Below are 19,215 nucleotides of genomic sequence, written 5' to 3' on the forward strand. Positions count from 1 at the left end.
TGAAGATTGGAATCTCCTGCCTAGGAGCTCAATTCTGGTCCTTAGAATCATACTGTCTCAATGATAGTGCCTGCTGGGTAAAGTTGGCTATCCCTGTGGATTCTGTATTTGGCATTGATTTTTTTGTGGTTATGATCTGTCTTTGCCTCCAAATGCCAAGCTGTATATGATGTATGTGTGAATCTTTTATGATGAAAGTAACTTTTAAATGCTACCCTAATTTGAGTAGAGGAGAAAAGACTCCTCCCCACCTTCATGGAGGGGCATTGGCAGGACCTTATGACCAGAGGAAGGAATAAGGGGAAGTGTGGCTCCAACGGCAGTGGATCACCAAATTCACACACAAAATAATCATGGGGAACACATATTTGGCAAAGCGCTATTCTCTGCTCCCCAGCAGCGAAGTCTTCTATTTGTTCTTTTTGGCAGTGTGTCATAGTTCAGGGTGGCCTTGAAGAGAGTTGCTGTAGCTGCCCAGCTCTCTCTTATAACACAGCGCAGATCCCCAACATCAGGATGAGGTGATAAAGAACATCTGTGGAGCGGAGGGGCAGAGACACACTGAGAAACAGCTGCATAAGGTCAACTGCTTGATCAACCAGAGTTAATGCAATAAGGCTGCTGAAAGCTTCCAAACTCTTTACAGTCATTTCTGTTCATTCCCTGGGGCTCGCACTGTCCACTTCTATCAATACTGAGGTCCTGATACATAAGCCTAGATTGTGGACCTTTGGCAAAGAGACATTTGAACTTGGACGGCACAGTGACGGCATACACCTTTCACTGTAGGATGCTCTCTGGAGCATTTCCCTTGAAAATGAGAAGTGGGCATTGAAATCGATTTACATGATTTTCTTCTAATGACGCAGTGGTTTCCGTCTGTGAGTCTGCAAACCACTGCCAGAGCCCCAGCCCGTCTCCCTCATTCTTATGTCCCTGTCATCTTTCCAGCCAGACCCTGGTTGCAGCTGGAATGGCTCTTCCTCTAAGAGGAAGTTCCTCTAAGTGGCTCTGGCTGTTGCTACGTCAGTTCCCCCGGCCCTCACCCCATGACCTTGCCTTGTCCACTGTATTGTTTAGTGCTGACCTATAATTCATAGCACACCGTGTATGTTAGGGACAATCAAAGCCCGGTTCACACAGCAAAGCTGATAGGGGAGGGCTGAGGCTCTCTCTTAGCCAAGTCACTCCATTAATGAACAGCTGAGTCATAGCAGGGCCTCAAATATTTGCTAATGAGCAGATGATCTGATCAAAAACTATGTTCTGCAAACGCAGGAACCTTAGGAAAGCCACCGAGTGATGGCTTTGTTCAGAGGGTGCTGTGGGATCTGATGGCTCTTCGTCCATTTGAAACAGGCCCTCTCTCGGGTCACAGGCTGGTTGGAGTGAGACTCTTTGCCTCTGTGCCCCTCTGCCCTGCTCAGGTGTACTTCAAGATGTATATTTTCAACGACAGATTTTGCTGGGGTAAAGTAAACACCTCTAACAGAACATCCACTTCACAAAAGCATTGCCCCAAGACATGTAGGTGCCTCTTATTCTTACCTGAGAAGTCACAGAGACTGGAGAGTCCCCTGCCTGGAGTGAGCAAAGAGAGAGAATGCGGGTTGAAGAAGGCCATGAATGAAGTACCAGGACTGCTTCTGAGCCCCAGAGCTGACCATGTCTGACCTCCACTAAATCATGAGCCTTTGAGAGGAAGCATATACTGAGGTTTACAAAGACTTGTCTTACAGCATCATCTCCTTGGCTATCTAAAGCAGGGGCTGCTAAATATTTTGGAAAACACAAGATACTACTTTTAGCTTTGCAGGGGCCATGAAGTATTTTTTTTTTCTTTACACTTTTGGGCAGAGACTTACTATATATCCTAGATGGCCCACAGATTCACTATCCTCCTGCCTCAGCCTCTTGAGTACTGAGGTTACAGGTGTGTACAACCACACCAAGCATGGCCTTATTGCATTGTCCTTGTAGTGTGAATATTCCTGTAGATAATGCCATCCGTGTTCTAATAAAGCTTTGTAGACACTGAGATTTAATTTCATTGAATTTTTATGCACCGTGTTTTCCTTTTTAATATTTGGAACCACGTGAAAGTGTAGAAAACCTGTTTTAGTTTGTAGACCCCATAAAACCAAGAGGAAGCATGGAGACTTTGCCCTGGTCTGTGGTTTGGCAATCATGCTTTGAGGTACAACTCGAAAGTGCAGTAAAATATTATTTTAAGGTGTGTTACTTTTGTTTATGTTGCATTTAATTCTGTGAAGCTGTGTTACTGTGCCTGTCTAAAACACCTGATGGTCTAATAAAGAACTGGCCAATAGCAAGGCAGGAGAGAGGATAGGCGGGGCTGGCGGGCAGAGAGAATAAATAGAGGGAGAAATCTGGGAGGAGGGATTGAGCAGCTAGAGAAGGAGGAGGGCTCTAGGGACCAGCCACCCAGCTACACAACCAGCAAGCCATGGAGTAAGAGTAAAATTTACAGAGGGAAAAGCCAGAGGCAAAAGATAGGTGGGATAATTTAAAGAAAGCTGTTGAGCCGGGCGGTGGTGGCGCACGCCTTTAATCCCAGCACTCGGGAGGCAGAGCCAGGTGGATCTCTGTGAGTTCGAGGCCAGCCTGGGCTACCAAGTGAGTTCCAGGAAAAGGCGCAAAGCTACACAGAGAAACCCTGTCTCGGAAAAAAAACAAAAAAAACAAAAAAAACAAAGAAAGCTGTTGAGAAAGAAGCAAAGCTAAGGCCGGGCATTCATATGTAAGAATAAGCCTCTGTGTGTGATTTATTTGCAAGCTGGGTGGTGGGCCCCCAAAAAAGAGCAAAAACAAACAACACTACCAAAGTCTGGCTCAATCTCTGCTCACAGCATTCTCCAGGTCACACTGACATTTTCCAACAGTCTATAAGGCCTGTACTGGGTCAGTTCCTGTGGCCACACACTCCCGCATCACCCTATGCATCCCCTACCCCTCAACATTCCCTGTCCCTCAGTGTGGACTGTCTGTCTCCTGGCTAGAGGGTAAACTCCTGAGACAGGGTCTCTATGAGTCTTGCTCATTTCTGGAATTTAGTGTCCAGGCCAGGTTTGGGCAGTGAAGGCTGGCTGACATTCCCAGGACACGCTCCTTTCCGTTACTATTGCTCACTGCATGACCAGTTTGGAAGCTCAGCTCTGCACTTCTTAATTCCTTAGGGACATTTGGATTTGGGCCCCAATAAGACGTTCAAGGTAGTCAACAAACCTCTCACCTCCTTGGGCCCACATGATCAGACCCCCGCTACTCGAGGAGCAGGTGAGTGCTGTGTCCACAGGCACGCCTGGTTTGACAATTCGATCAAAACGCTCAAACCTGTCATGCCTGTGGACACAGCCCAGAATGCACATGACTATCGGGCAATCAGCTTACTCCGCAAGGACAGCTCCACAACCAGGACACCCCCTGTCTGGTCACGTAGCATACGCTTCCGTTTGTCACAGTTCTGAAGACCGGGAGGAGAAATGAACAAAGGAAACAAGAAACAAACAAAAAAACAAAATGAAACTTCGTGGAGTCCAAGTCCCCAGTCACTACATACATAAAGTGTGCACACACATACACACACACGCACGCACATGCACACGCACACGCACGCACACGCACGCACACGCACACGCACACACACGCACACGTGCGCCTAGAGTTCACTGGCTCTTCAGGGTGGGAAAACCCTGCTGTAGTAGTTGATTACCGTTCCAGCAGAGGATGGGCACCGTGCCTTTCCATAGGGAGGAAGGCTTTTACTTTCCTCTTAACTCAGTGATAGGAGAAGAGGACACTTGCAAAATGTGTTCTGCTCTATTTTCTTTGTTTAAAAACTGCAACTCCGACGCCCATCCTTTGGGCGTACCATGATCAAGTACTAACTGGTTCTCCTCCACCCCAGCCCTGCACCCTCTGGTTCTTTTTTCTTTTCTTCTCTATGCTTTCTAACCACGTGACTTGATGGAAGGAGAGATTCAACCTCCTTTCTGCTGATTCCTCCAGGCCCTGTGGGCTGGCAGCCTCTTCAGAAGCTCTGAGGCCTCCAGTCTATGGAGGACAGGGGACAGTTTGGAGCTCAGTACTTTTAGGTTCCCAAGGAGGTGTTCTACAGCTCTGCACGGCCCAGAACTGCGTTGGTCCTTTCCCTCACTGTGCAATCCATCCTGACCTAGACTTTCAGCGTTTCTCTGAAGATGGTCCAATCCAGATTACAATCACCTGCCTTTAGAGTTCTGTCTAGATCTTGGATCTTTTGACACTTTTAACCTTTTCAAAGCATTTTCATGCCTGTTACTGTGTTCATTTTTATCTTACATTGTTCTCTGAAAAGGGAACAGCCATCAGAATTGATGGCCTCTATTCAAAGATGATGAGACCAGGCTCTGTGGGCAAACAACACAAACCAAGTTGGTAAGTTTTGGTAGCAAGGTAGACAGGCCCAGACCTTCTGCCTCTGCACCCAGGGCCCACATCTCCCAGATCAAATTCAGCTCCTCCAATACCAGCCCTTTGGGGTACTATCTTCCTTCCAGAGCCAGGATCCTCACCACTGGGCAGGAAAGCTTCTCACTGTCACAGATGAATGTCTCACAGTGTAACCAAACCTTGGAGAGTTTGGGGATGTTCTGGAACCGGAAGGCATTGAATTGAAAAGTTGCCCTGTGGTCCTTGCCGTTCTCATGCACGAGGACTGTTTCATCGGTGGGGCAGCTGGTATACATGGGGGAAGGGAGAGCGAAATATCACACCAGAGGACTCCAAAAAGGCTCTAAGGCAAAATTTCACACAGTGTTCTGTGCACAGCTATTTGTCTTTTCAAAGAACTCTGATTCCTGAGTGTGAGGTATAATTGAAGGGCTAGAGGGGTGGATGAGATTGTCTCCATCCTAAAATAGAGGGTGACTTATGAGAAGAACCCACACATCTGGTAAGTTGAACCCCTGTCCTAAAGAAGTGAACTCTCAAGCCCTCTTTAGGACTAGCCTCTGGAAGACCCCAGGGTAACACAAGGTAAGGACCAACATGATGGATGGGAGTAGAGTATTCCAATGTTGCCGTAGACACCACATTCAAGTCACACCACTGCTTATCCCTATGTGCATTGTTAGGTTTTGCCTGAAATTTATGTTCAATCAATTATACATATAATATATAGTAACCTTTGTAGAAAACATAGTAATTTTCCATATATTATCTAGATGATGGAAAGAAATATCTAAATGTATGTTTGCTGAGACAGAAGCAGGAACTAAAAAATATTATCCCAGAATTCTCTCTCAGGAGTCATGAGCGAGAAACAAAGGTTGTGCCTTCCTATCTGGGCCAAGGGTCAGAGTTATTTCTGTTTGTTGTGGCCTTGGCAGTGATGGGCTGTGAGAATTTTCCAACTTATGAAATGAGGCTCTAACAGGATTGTTTGGTCAATAAACCTGAGATCCTTGCCTGAACTCAAGACACAGAGCCTTAAAATAGCTCTCTGTAGCCAGGGTGCTCTGGCCCCATATCGGCCAGTGGAAAGAAATGTAAGGGGAGCTCTGTGGTGGGGGAAGGAAGGCAAATAATGGGCAAGCCTAGATGTCTTGGCACCACATCTCTTGGCGTAGGCTGTGGCACCTGCCTCTCAGTGACAGCTCACTCTGGTTGGATGGTGGCAGCCGTGGGGAGCTCTCCATCTTACCCTGAACAAGTCCCTTGCCCCACATGGAATCACACTTTGAGGGGGGTGTGCTGTTGCAGTTGTGCTCATGTGTACAGGAAAATAGCTGATTATATATATAATACCACTAAGGGCTCTTGAAAACTGGAGTTCCACCCAAAGGATCTGGTATGAACAAAAGGTTTCCTCCCAAGCTATTCTAAGCTACAGTGGAAGAGACCATGGTACACTGGACCACTGCTCTGCACTGACTCCAGAGAGTAGCACCTACCCCTTACTGATCAGCTGCCACTGCAAGGGGTACATGAAGTCCGCCGAGGGGGTGGCCCAACAGCTATTCAGGACTACTTTAAACCTGGAAATAAAACAAGGAGATGCCACTCTGAAGCAGTCTGAAGCACGCAAACATCTGAAGGCTGGAATCTGTTGGCTGGTCTTTTTCCCCTTTGTACTTAATAAGACACACAGAGGTAAGGAACTTACCGAGTGCTTAGCCCTTTGGCTTCTACTCCTGCGAACAGGTCTGAACCAATTTCAGATGTTTCCAGAATGAAAGGAGCTTCTTTCTTGGTGGAAAACTTGGCATTCTTAGGAAGAAAATGGGGACACTAGGCATTGTGACCTCTCAGAATGAACAGTCAGTTCTGGCGGAAGCAGAAACTTTGGGGATAGGATATAGATGGAACTAACCAATCAAGGAACAAGCACATGAGACCATCGAGAAAACACCAGAGCCAGAGAAACTACCTCTGAGGATGCGGATGTCATCTTAGAAGAGGTAAGGACATTGCTGGTCATGGTTTGACACACATTGTCTCAGTGATGCCAATAAAAGTGACTGATAGAAAAATAACCAAGCAATGGTTTCACAAATCACTCAAGGCCAAGAGCAACCAAATACATAGCCCCTCATGATCCCTGATTCCCTGCACTCTGTCTGAGCAAACGCTTGCCTAAGTTCTAAAGTTTGTGACTTGATTACCAGTGTGATTATCAACAGGCATACACTATTGATTGCCTGCAATGTATTTAGGTGTTGTTCTACATGTTTGGATAGTTTCTATGTCAAGATACTCTGTATTGAGATATAATATTTGTGAATGAAGCAAGATCTGTCTCTAAATGATTGAATTTTCTAGCAGGAGAGAAAGACAATAGAAAAGTAAATTACATAGTACATTGGACTAGCATATAGTATGTAATATTGGAAGCCATAAAAATAGCAAAAGGGACTAGAAACATGAGGAAGGGTAAGCCGCATTTAGTGTGTGTGTGTGTGTGTGTGTGTGTGTGTGTGTGTGTGTGTGTATGTATTTATATGCATGTTTGTGTGGGCATGGGTACATGAGTGTATAAAGGTATGCATGTATGCGTATGCACATGTATGTGGAGGTTAGAGGTCAACCTCTGGTTTCATTCTTCAGGCAACTGTCTACCTTGAGTTTAACGCAGGGTCTCATCCTGGCCCAGAATTCACCAAGTCGGCTTGGCTGGCCAGCAAGTAAGTGACAGGGATCACCTGTCCCTGTCCCCAGGGCTGGGATTACAAATGCCCTTATGCTCAGCTTGTTTCTTTAAACGCAGGCTCTGGAGAGTGACCTCGGGTCCTCACGCCGGCACAGCAAGGCCTTCAGCAAAGGAGCCCTAGGCTACATTTTTGAGGAGGGGCAGTCAGGGAGACCTCTTTGAGGAGGAAGTGTCTGAACAAGGCTTGAGTGAAGTGAGGAAGGGGGCTGTGTAGCCACACCAGAAAGAATGTCTGCCTGGGGGTAATGGTGTGGCTGACAGGTCAGCAAGGAGGCCAGGTCTGGAGGAGGGTGAGAAAGCAGAGAAAGGAGCAGGGGATGGGATTACGATGCTAAGAGGTGGATCGAGGACAGCAGGCCTTGAAACCTGAGTGTGCCAAAGCGTCACTACCATGACAGGCTCAGGAGTGTCAGGGTCTGGTCCCTGGTCCAGCTTTGTTCTATCCGTGGCTGATATGTAAAATTAAATTAATTATAAAATAAAAATATTTTTTAAAAACTCGATCATCTGCAGATAACGCACAGTGAGCTATTAGGAATTACAGCCGTGACTGACTTCCTCAAAGGAGGCTCTCCATTCTGTGAGTCTCCTGTTCAATTCACTTAAGAAAGAACCTGGAACTACTCTCTGGTGTTAGCCATGGGGGACAGAGACACTGGCCTCTGGGACACTGGAGAATAGAAACATAAAGTTTAGATTAGGGTATTTCAAAACCTGAATTTATAAGCTTAGAGACTTGCAACTCGGTAGGCACCTTAGGATGACTTCCATTATTCTGCTGAAGCAGGTCCAGCCGAGGCTCCCACGATAAGTCACCTAGACGCTGGCTCCCTTCTTTCCATGTTAGGCCTCTGCACCACGTTATTGGTTGCCACAATTAAGCAATAACAGTCCCTGGCATAAGTGATCTATTTGCGTAGCATGCGGCTAAAGTGACACCTGTTCAGTAGTTTTTGAAGTATTTTTGGTATTGCCTAAAATGTATGAGATTTCAGGGGACATTTCCAAACATGGAAACTAATTTGACGATGGCAATTTAGTCCTCAAGTCTCCAGAGATGCTTCTGTGAAGCCTTTCTTCTGGAGATCAGCTGGTAGAGTGTGGGGTCTCTACAGATGGAACAATTGTCCAGTTCTCCATCAGAGTGAAGACCAGAAGCTGCACTCTTCATTTCTGATAACTACACTTAGTATGATTTTCCCTCCCGTCTTCTTCCCTCCTTCCTTTCTGGGTCTTTCTATACAGCTCTGACTAGCCTGAACCTCACTATGTAAACCAGACTGGCTTCAAACTCCCAGAAATCCTGCTTCTGCTCCTTGTGCTGCATGACAAATAGGAGCCACCATGCCTGGTGTCCCCTACTTTCTTTTTAACATGAAAATCAGAGGCCTGCCTCTGACAGCTTTACCTCGGTAAGCTATTCTATGCCAGCGAAGTTTATCTTGACACCCCTAAAAGCAGAAAGATCACAAAGACTCCTTCTCCACCCTATAGGATAGAGGAGTCTGTTGAGAAACCATGTTCCAGCATTCCTTCTCTTGATCAGAAGGTTGACTCACAAGTAGCTAGTTGCCCAAGCTAAGGATAGGCATGCCTCAATGAGCAGTTCATATGGGGAAATGTAGTTGCTTTTGTTCATAGGTGAGATAACAATAAAGAAAACTTTTTTATGTTTTATGTTTCAACCTCCTGAATGCTTAAGGGAAGTTCCTTGTCTGTGTATCCTGCATAATGGGTATTAACAGCTTAGATGCAAGATTGTAAAACATCGATAGCAAACTTCTGCCCTCTGGGGTTCTCCCAATGTGCTGTAAGCCTGTATTTAAGACTTCCGACCAGCTGAGCGGTGGTGGTGTGGCGCACGCCTTTAATCCCAGCACTCGGGAGGCAGAGGCAGGTGGATCTCTGTGAGTTCGAGGCCAGCCTGGGCTACAGAGTGAGTTCCAGGAAAGGTGCAAAGCTACACAGCGAAACTCTGTCTCGAAAAAACCAAAAATTTAAAAAAAAAACCTAATAAAGAAAACTAACCTGAAGCAAGTACTTCAGGGCATATTCCTAGAGTTTTCCAGAACTTAGATGGTCACCTGTGGCCCCCTAGGCCTCTTATTGGCTCCACAGAGGACTAGAGTAGAACATTTCAATTCTGGGTCCCATTTTGTGACAGGCACTGGACAGCTGGCTTGTGCTCAGGGGAAAGCATTAGGATGTCAGAGAAACCAATGAGAAGATGTTTAGTTTAGAAAAGATGGGGGCTCTTGTGGAGAGCTGTGACCAACATAATCCCATAGAATCATTTTAGCAGTCAGAACCAACACAAACAAGGGTTCAGGGGTCAGGTTCCACATGATAACCTGAAACAAGAGGCCCCGCTCACCTGTGTCACTGGAAGAGGTGGAGTGGCCCGCCTTCAGCAGTGGAAGCTCTGCGGACTTCACGTGGGAAGTCCAGGGTGGTCTCTGCGGTTTGTTCTGATTCGGGAAGGATCTTTAATCTTTCTTTTTGTAGTACCACTAAGCAGGCCAGTACTGTTTTGATTTTAAGAAGTTAACCTAGTCTCACACTGACATTGATATTGATCTTTATAAACGCAACAGTTCTAAGAACATTCAGAGCATCCATGTTAAATGGGGCCTGAGTCTACACTCAAGGAGAACAGCTGTCTTCTTGGGTACTTACCAAGTTCACCCACCATGCTGAGTACTTAAAGATGATGTCACGACCCAGTTTCCTAATATCTAAGAAATACATGTCACTAAGTTCTTGTTTTATGGCTGTAGAGCCGCAGGGAGGCTCCCTAACTTTCCCAGAGTCATTTAACTAGTAAATAGTAAAACCAGGCCTTGGGGCACGGCCCATTTTTTTTAATCCATAGTCCCAGGCTATATCTGTAAATCCACAACCTTCCTTTGTCTTCAAAATGGGAGTCATAACTTTCCCCTGGGAATATCAACTATGGGTTCTTGGCCAAAGTGAGTGGGAAGGGCTGGAGAGAAAGGAGAGAGGACACATGCAGAGTAGGAGGAGTGTATTTGGGGGCCCCGGCTCTGAACTTCCCAGAATCCTAAGCAATTAGCAGTGTGTTGGTTCTATTGTGCTATGTAGGGCATGGTTCTGTTTCTGGTAATTTGATGGAAATATATGCAAGGGGGCAGTTGTTGCTTTAGAAATGCTCAAAAATGCCCTCAAAGTGGAAAAAAAAAATCCATGGGCTAGGCGTAGGAAACTGAGCCCAATGAGGAATATAAACAAAGGCATCTGGGCAGCGGAAACTGCTCTGTGCTGGAGTTTGTTTGTCCCGGAGCAGCTTTGACAGGGTTTGGGGACACCTTGGCTTCATTTCTAGACAATTCAGGAAGGAATTTGTCCCTCTGTTTCTGCAGATGGCCTGCTGGTGAAGGCTGATTGATTGACTGAAGGAATATGTTCCTTCTACTTCTGAGGTTATGTTTACGTCTGAAACTCAACCCTATGTGGTTGATGGTGAGAGATGAGTTTTAAAAACCCTGGTCTCTATCACCAACTATTGGAAACATTCATAGGATCAAACATTCATAGCTAGCTTCTAGACGGGGCCTTCCTATGAAAGACTGTAGTCCCTCTGCAGGAAGCTCTGTCAGCCTCATTTGATCACCCCTGGTGACCCACGGTGCATTGAGCTCTGGACACAGGTCAAGTGGCTGTGGACATTTATCTCTGGTTCAGCCACTAGTGATATGAAGCCGGGGCTAGTCTGGATTTTAAGGAAACTTGAAGCAAATGCATCTTAGAGATCCTTCTTTAACAATAATTTTTAAAAAGAGTAAAACATTTGAATCCCACATTAGACATGGGCTTTGTGGATGAAGGGCTATGACACTGTACTTTGTGCCTTTACAGGCAGTACCTCAGTTGGGGAATCTCTGTTCTCACCAGAGGCTTCTCCGAGGCCCCTGTGTGGTCTTGGGCAAATGCCTTCCTTCTTTTGGGCTTCCTTATCTGCAAGATGGACTAGGTTGTTTTAGGATTCTCCAGCACTCACTGATGAATTCCGGGGGATAATGGCTTCCAGGCAATAGGTGAAGCATTCAGTGTTAGTGAGGTTTCAGATGAGATGCTGTTTTCTCTTGCAAAATGAAATGGGTCAGATGTGCTGCCCTCTGAGGACACTTCCAACGCTCCTCACAAAGGTTTGTGTTTCTGCCTGCCTCTTCCTCTAGCCAGCTGGGCCAGTGTGCCCCCTGTGTGCCTGTGTCCTTACTGGAAGCTACAGCTTAAAAACAAAATGCCCTTTCTATCGGGAGAGCTGCTGGGCTCATGGCCAGTGCGTATTTGGTTTCTCTGCAGCACTTAATTTTGAGAGAGACCAAAGTGTGCCTTTAACTTTCCATGTCAACACAGGCAGCAGATCCAATTAGAACAGTGGGGAAATCTTACGGTATGAAAGAACTAAAAAGTAGAGGCTAGCCCTAAGCCTTGTCTTTAGCTCCGGTCTAGTCAGGGAGCGCAATGCTCTTGACTAATGGTTTTGAGATCCTAATGGCAAATAAATCTCTGGAGAGTAATGTAGTAGAAACTAATCTTGATTAGGAGTCAGACATGGGTGCCTTAATTTTTGCATTGGTGAAATGGGAAGGTCAGCCACGCCTGTGCCATTTAGCTCTTCCATTGGCCTGTGAAGTGAACCAACCTCCTGTTGCACTGCATCTTTAAAGCCAACTTAAGGCAGTATGCCACCGTTGGAGTTCTGGAGTGGGGCTCTGCCCAGAGGCCGGGAGAGAGTGACTCCCGTGGACGTAAGTGCCCTGAGGAAAGGCAACCTGGACTTACAGTGTAGAAGTTGAGGGACAACTGGCTTTCAAATGTGCCCATGCTCCCATTCTTGACATGAACAGTGGCCACTCTGAAAAGGGGAGAGAATTTTGCATAAGGACTGAAACATGCCTGATTGACAGGGACTGTAGCATCCTCATGGTGGCCAGCCCTCCACCCCCAGAACGGCTTACCTCTGGTCAAAAGCAGCCTGGTTCACCAGGTAGGTAGAGTGGTAGGTGCAGGAGAAGGAGTAGTTGACAGGCTGGTTCTTCACAATCACCGTGCTGTCGTTGGACACGATGTGGCTGTAGAAGTGGTAGATGGGGGGCTTGTACTGGAGGAAGGAAGAAGGCAGTTAGGGTGTATGCTGTCCCCCTGATGGGACTGAGGATTCTGGGGAAAGTGGTTGGTGATGACTTCGTTAAAAAAAAGCCTGGGAGAAAGCTGGGCACGGTGGCATATGCCTGTCATCCCATCACTTGGGAGGTGAAGCTAAGGGGTTCCAGGCAAACTTCAGCTACATAGTGAGTTTGAAGCCAAGACCCTGTCGAAAAATAAAACAAAACAAAAAACCCAATGAGGAGACAGAAATATTTATCAGGAACAGTAGAACCCATTCTTTGTGGTGAAAACATTAGCAGAATTCTGGAATCCCTCCAACAAGGTCGATATTATATGTGTAGGAAAAGTCCTACTGGACTCTGACTGAGGGACTAGGTCAAGGGCTATTCCTAGCCTCAACTTTTCTTCCACTCCCCTTGTGCAAAGTCCCATGAATGTCTTTGTCCACCCTCCACTCTAGACCGTAAGTCTGTAGTTAAAACATCTTTTAACCATAAAGCACCAATTATGAAATTCTGCAAGTTGGTCTCAAAACTCCCCGGCATTAGAACTGGGAACACCCTTTTTAAAGGAAATGGCCTGAAAGCATGGAGATGTTTTCCACTTCAGCTCACTAGGATGCACTCACAGATATGATGCTCTGTTCACCTTGCTCATGGCTCTTCCCATCAAACCTGAATCCTTCTGGCACTCCAGGAAGAGGAGTTGGCTTTTTTTTCTCTGAGGCATACAAGCATATACCCTTCTGGTAGTCAAGGCAGTAGGAATTCTGACCCGTGGTGGCAGGGACCATGCTCCTAGTACTTCTGTGACTGAGAACTGATGAGTCTGGGGGAGGCCTCAGATTTCTCCTCTGTCAAATAAGGACACCTGTCAAGAGGCTAGTGATTCCATGGTCTCCTGCCGTGAATGCTTCACGTGACCCTGCTTAGATCCTGTTAGCGCTTTCCCAAATGCACCTGCCACTTCCAATTCTTGGGGAAAGGATGGCCCATTGATTTGGGTATCCAATGTGGGGATGAAAGTACCAAAGTGAGAAGTGTGCTTTGTTCTACTCACAGAAGGAAGCTTTGCTGCTATCCCCATGCCCCAACAAATTAGGAAAATGAAAGTCAAGTCCTAAGAGTCACCTGGGCTGTGGAGGTGGCTTGGTGGGTAAATGATTGCTGCACAGACACAAGGACCTGAGTTTATATCTCTAACACAATTATAAAATGCTGGGCATGGTGGGGGGGCACATGCCTGCAATTCCAGCACTGGGAGCTGGAGCAGGCAGATCTTAGGGGCTTGCTGGCCAGCCCGTCTCACTGAATCAGCAAGTTCTGGGTTCAGTAAGAGACCTATCTTAAGAGATAAAGTGGAGTGTGACAGAAGAGGACACATTTTTTTTTTGAGACAGGGTTTCTTTGTGCAGCTTTGGAGCCTTTCCTGGAACTCACTCTGTAGCCCTCTGTAGCCCAGGCTGGCCTTGAACTCACAGAGATCCACCTGCCTCTGCATCCCGAGGGCTGGAATTAAAGGCATGCACCATCACTGCCCAGCTTTAAGAGGACACAATGTTAATGCAATATCAGCGGTGTCTGCACATCTGTACGTGGGCACACACAAAGAGTCATCCAAATTAGGTGAAAGAGAAGACTTTAGTCACTACAGCCTCCTAGGGAATTTGAGCGACAGGGCTGACTTTAAAAAGGAATTTAGGGTGTTATGAATCCTCTTAAGGATGGCAGCAAACATCCCTCTGTGTCTCATCACTTCCGCTTCAGCATCCCTGCGTAAGTGGGCTGGCCTTACCTCGGACTGGGTTCCGCAGTAGGACCTGTTCTTAGGTGATAGGTCTGGGATGACAAACTGGTAGTAGCCACCTTCATGGACCCCATTGTAACACATCCCCCCGAGTGCCAGCTGATGGACTTCCCAGCCATAGGGACACTCAGGGATTTTAGTGATGATGGTTTTGGGGTAGCAAAACACAAGGATGACATCTGGAAGAGTACACACACGGTCTGAGTCAGTCATGGTCATCAAATGTCACGCAGAGGCAATTAAAATCATGTTTTTGCTAAGTTGTGGTGAGCTGTCCCAAACTTCAGCCATTGCAATTCTTCTACAACTTATGTCACATGTAATAGCATCACTATTTAGTATTTATTTAATTGGATCCACTTTTAAAAAAACTGTCACTTTATTTTAGAGCCAATGTTTTGTTGTTGTTGTTCAGCAATACTGGTTACTAAACCCAGAGCCTCAGGCTTACCAGGCAAGAGCTCTACCACCAGCTATAGCCCCAGCCCTAAAACTTTTGCTTGATCTGAAAGAATATACCTGGGAAATCACAGACTGATATCTGTCTTCCCATGAAAATTAGATTTCTTATAATTTAAAATGTCCACTGCATCATTTTATGCTCAGTGTTGCAAAATATTGTTTAGAGACTCACAGCATGCATTGCATAGTCAAACACATAAAAAAGGGGACCCATTTCTGCTATCCCCATGCCCCAACAAATTAGGAAAATGAAAGTCAAGTCCAAAGAGGAAGGAAATATCTTCTAATTTGTAAAAAAAAAAAAAAAAAAAAAAAAAAAAAAGGTTCATTCAGGACACTTTTTGCCCCTGTGGGGGAATGTCTGATTGGCACTGGGGGCTTCTGTGCCTCCACCTGGTGACGGTTTACTCCTTCCCAACCAAGCTGCCTGGAGCTCGGATCACAGCAAGGTGGAGACTAGGGGTGCCTTCTGGGAAAGCAGTGTGGCCCTGGGGTACCTGCTTTATTTGGAATGCATGATTTTGCCGAGGCTTCTGCAAAGAGCGCCAACAGGAGGAAGGTCCTCGCCAGCATTGCTTCTCAAAAGCCGGTCTCTACCAGGTGACCAAACCGAACTGGCCGAATGCTCACCTTCCCTCCAGGCCCCGGGTCTCGATTGTTCTGTATCGGAAATATGAACAGAAAGTTAAAGTCAAGGGTAAGAGTGCGTTATCATCCAGTCTTGTGGGGGAGTTTCCCAGGGCGATGGGTGGTGCTGTCCCTGGCTCGTACCGCTGGAGAGGTTAATGCCACAGGCACTTGCTCATGTTCCTGCCTTTTTCATTCCCTCTGGAGCGTGGATGCTGCCTCCCGGATGCTCCCCAGACCTCCAGCCCCTGTCCTACTTCCCCCTTATATATCCAGAAGCTGTAAAAGAAACCAACTAGAGATAAGTCACAATGAGCGCACATTATCCACTGCAGGGCGAATAAAAGGGAACTCGGTACAATGATCCGATGGCAGCTCAGTTACCACCTGAATCTAATTTCTCCTTTGGAGAGTTGGAAATCCCACCTCACCCCTGTTACTGCTACAATCAGGATTGGAGAGGGAAGCTGGAGTTTTCTTTCTTGTGCAAAACATCAAAATAACAAACAAACAAACAAACAACTCTCTGACGGAGACAAACATTTTCTGTACTGTTCCAGGTAGTAATTCTGTTCTGTATTTTTTCTCATTCTATTTCTTGCTGTCTTATTTTTATATAGGAGAATGAAATTTTGAATCTAAAAGGATTCCAGTTCGTCATAATTACATCTGGAAGCCAAACAAAAACATAGGTCATGTTAATGTTAAAAAAGATCTTAAAAAAATTTTCCACACTAAAGAATCGTTATGAACGTGAGAAACTTGTGAAAGCCTTTAAGTAATGTTCAAAGCTTAGAAAAAAAATCAAGTTTATGTTGAGGGAAATTCTGAAAATGTGGCAATATAGGAAATTTTTCATTAAAACTTTTTACTTCTTCAACCTCAAAAAAAATTTTTTTCCCTCCAGTGTTTCTTGATGTCTATAACTTCATCCTGAAATATAACTTTAAATGGCAAAGCCTTTAGGCTTTCAAGCTTTACTAGTCTCCTTGGAAAAAAGAATTTTGAGCACAAGATCTGGTCCCACTGCCTGGATGCCTCCCAAACAGATCAAGCCAATCAACTGTCTCACCCATTCGGAGGGCCTGATCCAGTGTGGACCCCTCAGCCATTGGTTCATAGTTCATGTGTTTCCATTCATTTGGCTATTTGTCCCTGTGCTTTATCCAACCTTGGTCTCAACAATTCTCGCTCATATAAACCCAGATCTTGTGCTCATTGCATGAGTTGGCTGTTTGAAACCTGGGGCCTATGCAGGATTGTTTGGCTTGGCCTGGGAGGAGGGGACTAGACCTACCTGGACTGAGTCTACCAGGTTGACCTCAGTCTGTGGGGAAGGCTTTGCCCTGGAGGAGATGGGAATGGGGGGGGGGCGTTGGGGGGAAGGTGAGGGGGACGGGAGGGGGGAGAACAAGGGAATCCGTGACCGATATGTAGAACTGAATTGTATTGCAAAATAAATTAAAATAAATTAAAAAAAAAAAAAAAGAATTTTGAAAGACTCCCCTATGAATCAGTCTTTAATCACCCAACCAGACCTTGCTCTAGTCAATGCTGGGGATGCTACTCTGGTGGGTGTTCCAGACATATCCGTGGGTGTACGTGTAATTTCATGTACTCAGTGACATCCGGGTGTCCCTAACTGTGGACAGAAGTACTATAATAGAGTTCTCTTACAATAGCGTCAAGGATTAAGGAAAGAGCTCCATGGGAAGCCATTAAAAATTCCTGGGACTCAGCTTCCTTCTCTGCAAAACGGAGGCCATCACCCTGGTCATACCCCAGGGCAGAGCAGAGCGACGAGATGAAGGCCCTTGCCAAATGGTAAGACGGCAGACACACAAGTTTATGTGAAAAGGAAAACCCCAGTTTCTGATCACGTGCACGTGTCCTGTGAGTCGTGCTGCTTTCTCTTAAAACAGCTGAACGTTGAACCTGACTTCAGGTTCATGCAACAGAAGGCGTGTCTGTATTGATAACACACAAGCAATGTAGTTTACAGACATGAGCCAAATGGACTGAAGCGGGTGGGGGGAAGGGGTGAGTTAGACTGTTTTCATACTGGGATGGAGCTCAGAGCAGCCTGGAAACAGCAGCAACAGCTTGTATGTGCCAATGCCCATTCCTGAGCAAAACGAAGCTGCTGAATCTCATCCGTGTGGATTTTGAGTTTCTTTTCCCCAGGGCTTAGCACTGTTTCTCCATGTTTCTTCTTATCTCCTTTTTTATTAAACACCAGAGGTGCCCATCTGGTAAGTTGCCAGCCTCTGCACTTGGCCCTGGAAGACACGGGTAGCTTAGAAGTTGTTTCTTCCTTCCTTGTCTAGGAACTAGCGGGGAGAGCAGTGCACAGGGCAAGGTGAGTGTGCGATTGGAGTGTAGGAAGGGAAGAAGGAAAGAGTTTCCCAGCGCTTGATGAGGAAGGAGCAGGAAAGCCAAGGCACAGAAGCCCAAGGCAGCTTGGCTACATGGAATGGGCTCTGGTTTGGAGAAGTAAGTATCCATCGCTGACAGTTCAATGGCATCCTTCTGCTTTTGCTGGGATGCATGTTCCCATTGCAACAGGCTGCTGTTACTTCAAATGCATGCTTCTTTACACCCAGCTCTGACCCAGCCAGGTCAGCAGTAGCTCCCGTCTCTGGAGAGAGCTAAGCAGAGAGATCACTCACAGAGAGGGTGGCAGTGGAGCTGCCTCTTTCCTGTCTCTGGTGGAAAGGTGGGATGGAGGCTGAAAAAATTCTGCACGGTGTGATGGGATAAGGCTGAGTTGTAAGACACCTGCCTGGAGCCCAGAGACCACTTTGACCATTTATTGGCTGTATGTTTGTTATTAGGCAGGTGTTAGGTTCTGTGAGCTTAAGTTTCTTCCTCTTTTGGAAGGGAATATTAATGTCTGTAATACAGTGTTGGTCAGAACATTAAGTGAGTAATGCTAATGTTCGTTACATGTGTAGACCCTTACTCATCGAGGACAAGGCACCCAGAGAGCCTTTGTGCCTGTGTTAAGTTCTATTTGGGAAATGTAAGGTCTGCTAGGAATGGGTCCCAGTATGGGGAAGACATTAGTTTTACCAGTGCCACGTGTGTCATAGGCCACCACAAGTGTCGGTCCTGGAATTAAACGTCATGACTCTGTCAGAGTTCCAGGGGTGTCATCTTGGGCAAGTAACTTGACCTCTTGAAGCCTTTGGTTTCAAATCTGTAAAGTGAGGCTTCTCATCTTCTGTAGCTGGTCCAAGTGTGTAAAGAAACAATCCACATAAATTGCTTAGCATGGCGTCTGGCATGGACTCAGCAGTAAAGACTCCTTGCTGTAAAGTATGAGCAGGCAAGGCTGGTGTCCTCAGGCTGGGACAGCATTTCCCAGTGCTCCCAGATGAACCCTGAGTGTTTCTATGGTAACAGCCTTCTCTTTGGAAGCCCACCCTAACAAAAGAGCAGGTACTTTTGATTTGTAGAAAGGTCTCATCAGGATAAAATTTGGGGACAGAGAAAGAGATCTCTCCTATGATTTCTTGGAGCGGAGAATCAGCTAACAATCAGGTACATGATACTGCTTTCAAGTGTGAGAGGAGTGAGTGGGGTGGGGCAGTGATTCCACTTTTGTGGCAGGCTGGTCTCTAGATGTTTAATTTGCATAAGAGACAGAAGGGGACCAAATGTGCTTGGGCCAAACAGTATTTGATACTGTTCTTGATAAAAGGCAGGAGGCATCTATTTTCTGCAGTAATTGCCTTCCACTCTTATGCCCCACTCAATCCTCTCTCTGCTTTTCAACTCTCCTCCACCCCATATGCCCTTGGAGTGAGAGAGGCACCCCTCAGATGGAGTCCAAAAGCAGACTTCTGGCTCAGACCATTGCAGATTCTTCAAACAGGGAAAATGCGTTGGAAGGTTTTATCAATCCTAGGATTTTGAAAGAGCCCATCAAAGATAGTTTTATGGAAGACTCGTCCAAAAGACGAGTTCATCTTTCC

The 19,215-nt window shown here is 46.2% G+C and overlaps 1 protein-coding gene across 1 annotated transcript; it reads right to left on the reverse strand.

Moving 5' to 3' along the window:
* Positions 1 to 426: 426 nt before the first annotated feature.
* Positions 427 to 15,184, reverse strand: Tectb (tectorin beta). The gene is made up of 10 exons (XM_052713290.1): positions 15,109 to 15,184; positions 14,138 to 14,328; positions 12,193 to 12,335; positions 12,017 to 12,089; positions 6,167 to 6,270; positions 5,955 to 6,038; positions 4,575 to 4,737; positions 3,412 to 3,484; positions 1,549 to 1,581; positions 427 to 535 (listed from the first exon to the last, which is right to left on the reverse strand). The coding sequence occupies exons 1-10, from the start codon at positions 15,182 to 15,184 to the stop codon at positions 486 to 488; spliced, it is 990 nt and encodes a 329-aa protein (XP_052569250.1). The 3' UTR covers positions 427 to 485.
* Positions 15,185 to 19,215: the final 4,031 nt, after the last annotated feature.

Source organism: Peromyscus californicus, unplaced genomic scaffold, assembly GCF_007827085.1.
Source record: "Peromyscus californicus insignis strain IS unplaced genomic scaffold, ASM782708v3 Scaffold_4__1_contigs__length_199733344, whole genome shotgun sequence".
Lineage (NCBI taxonomy): Eukaryota > Metazoa > Chordata > Mammalia > Rodentia > Cricetidae > Peromyscus > Peromyscus californicus.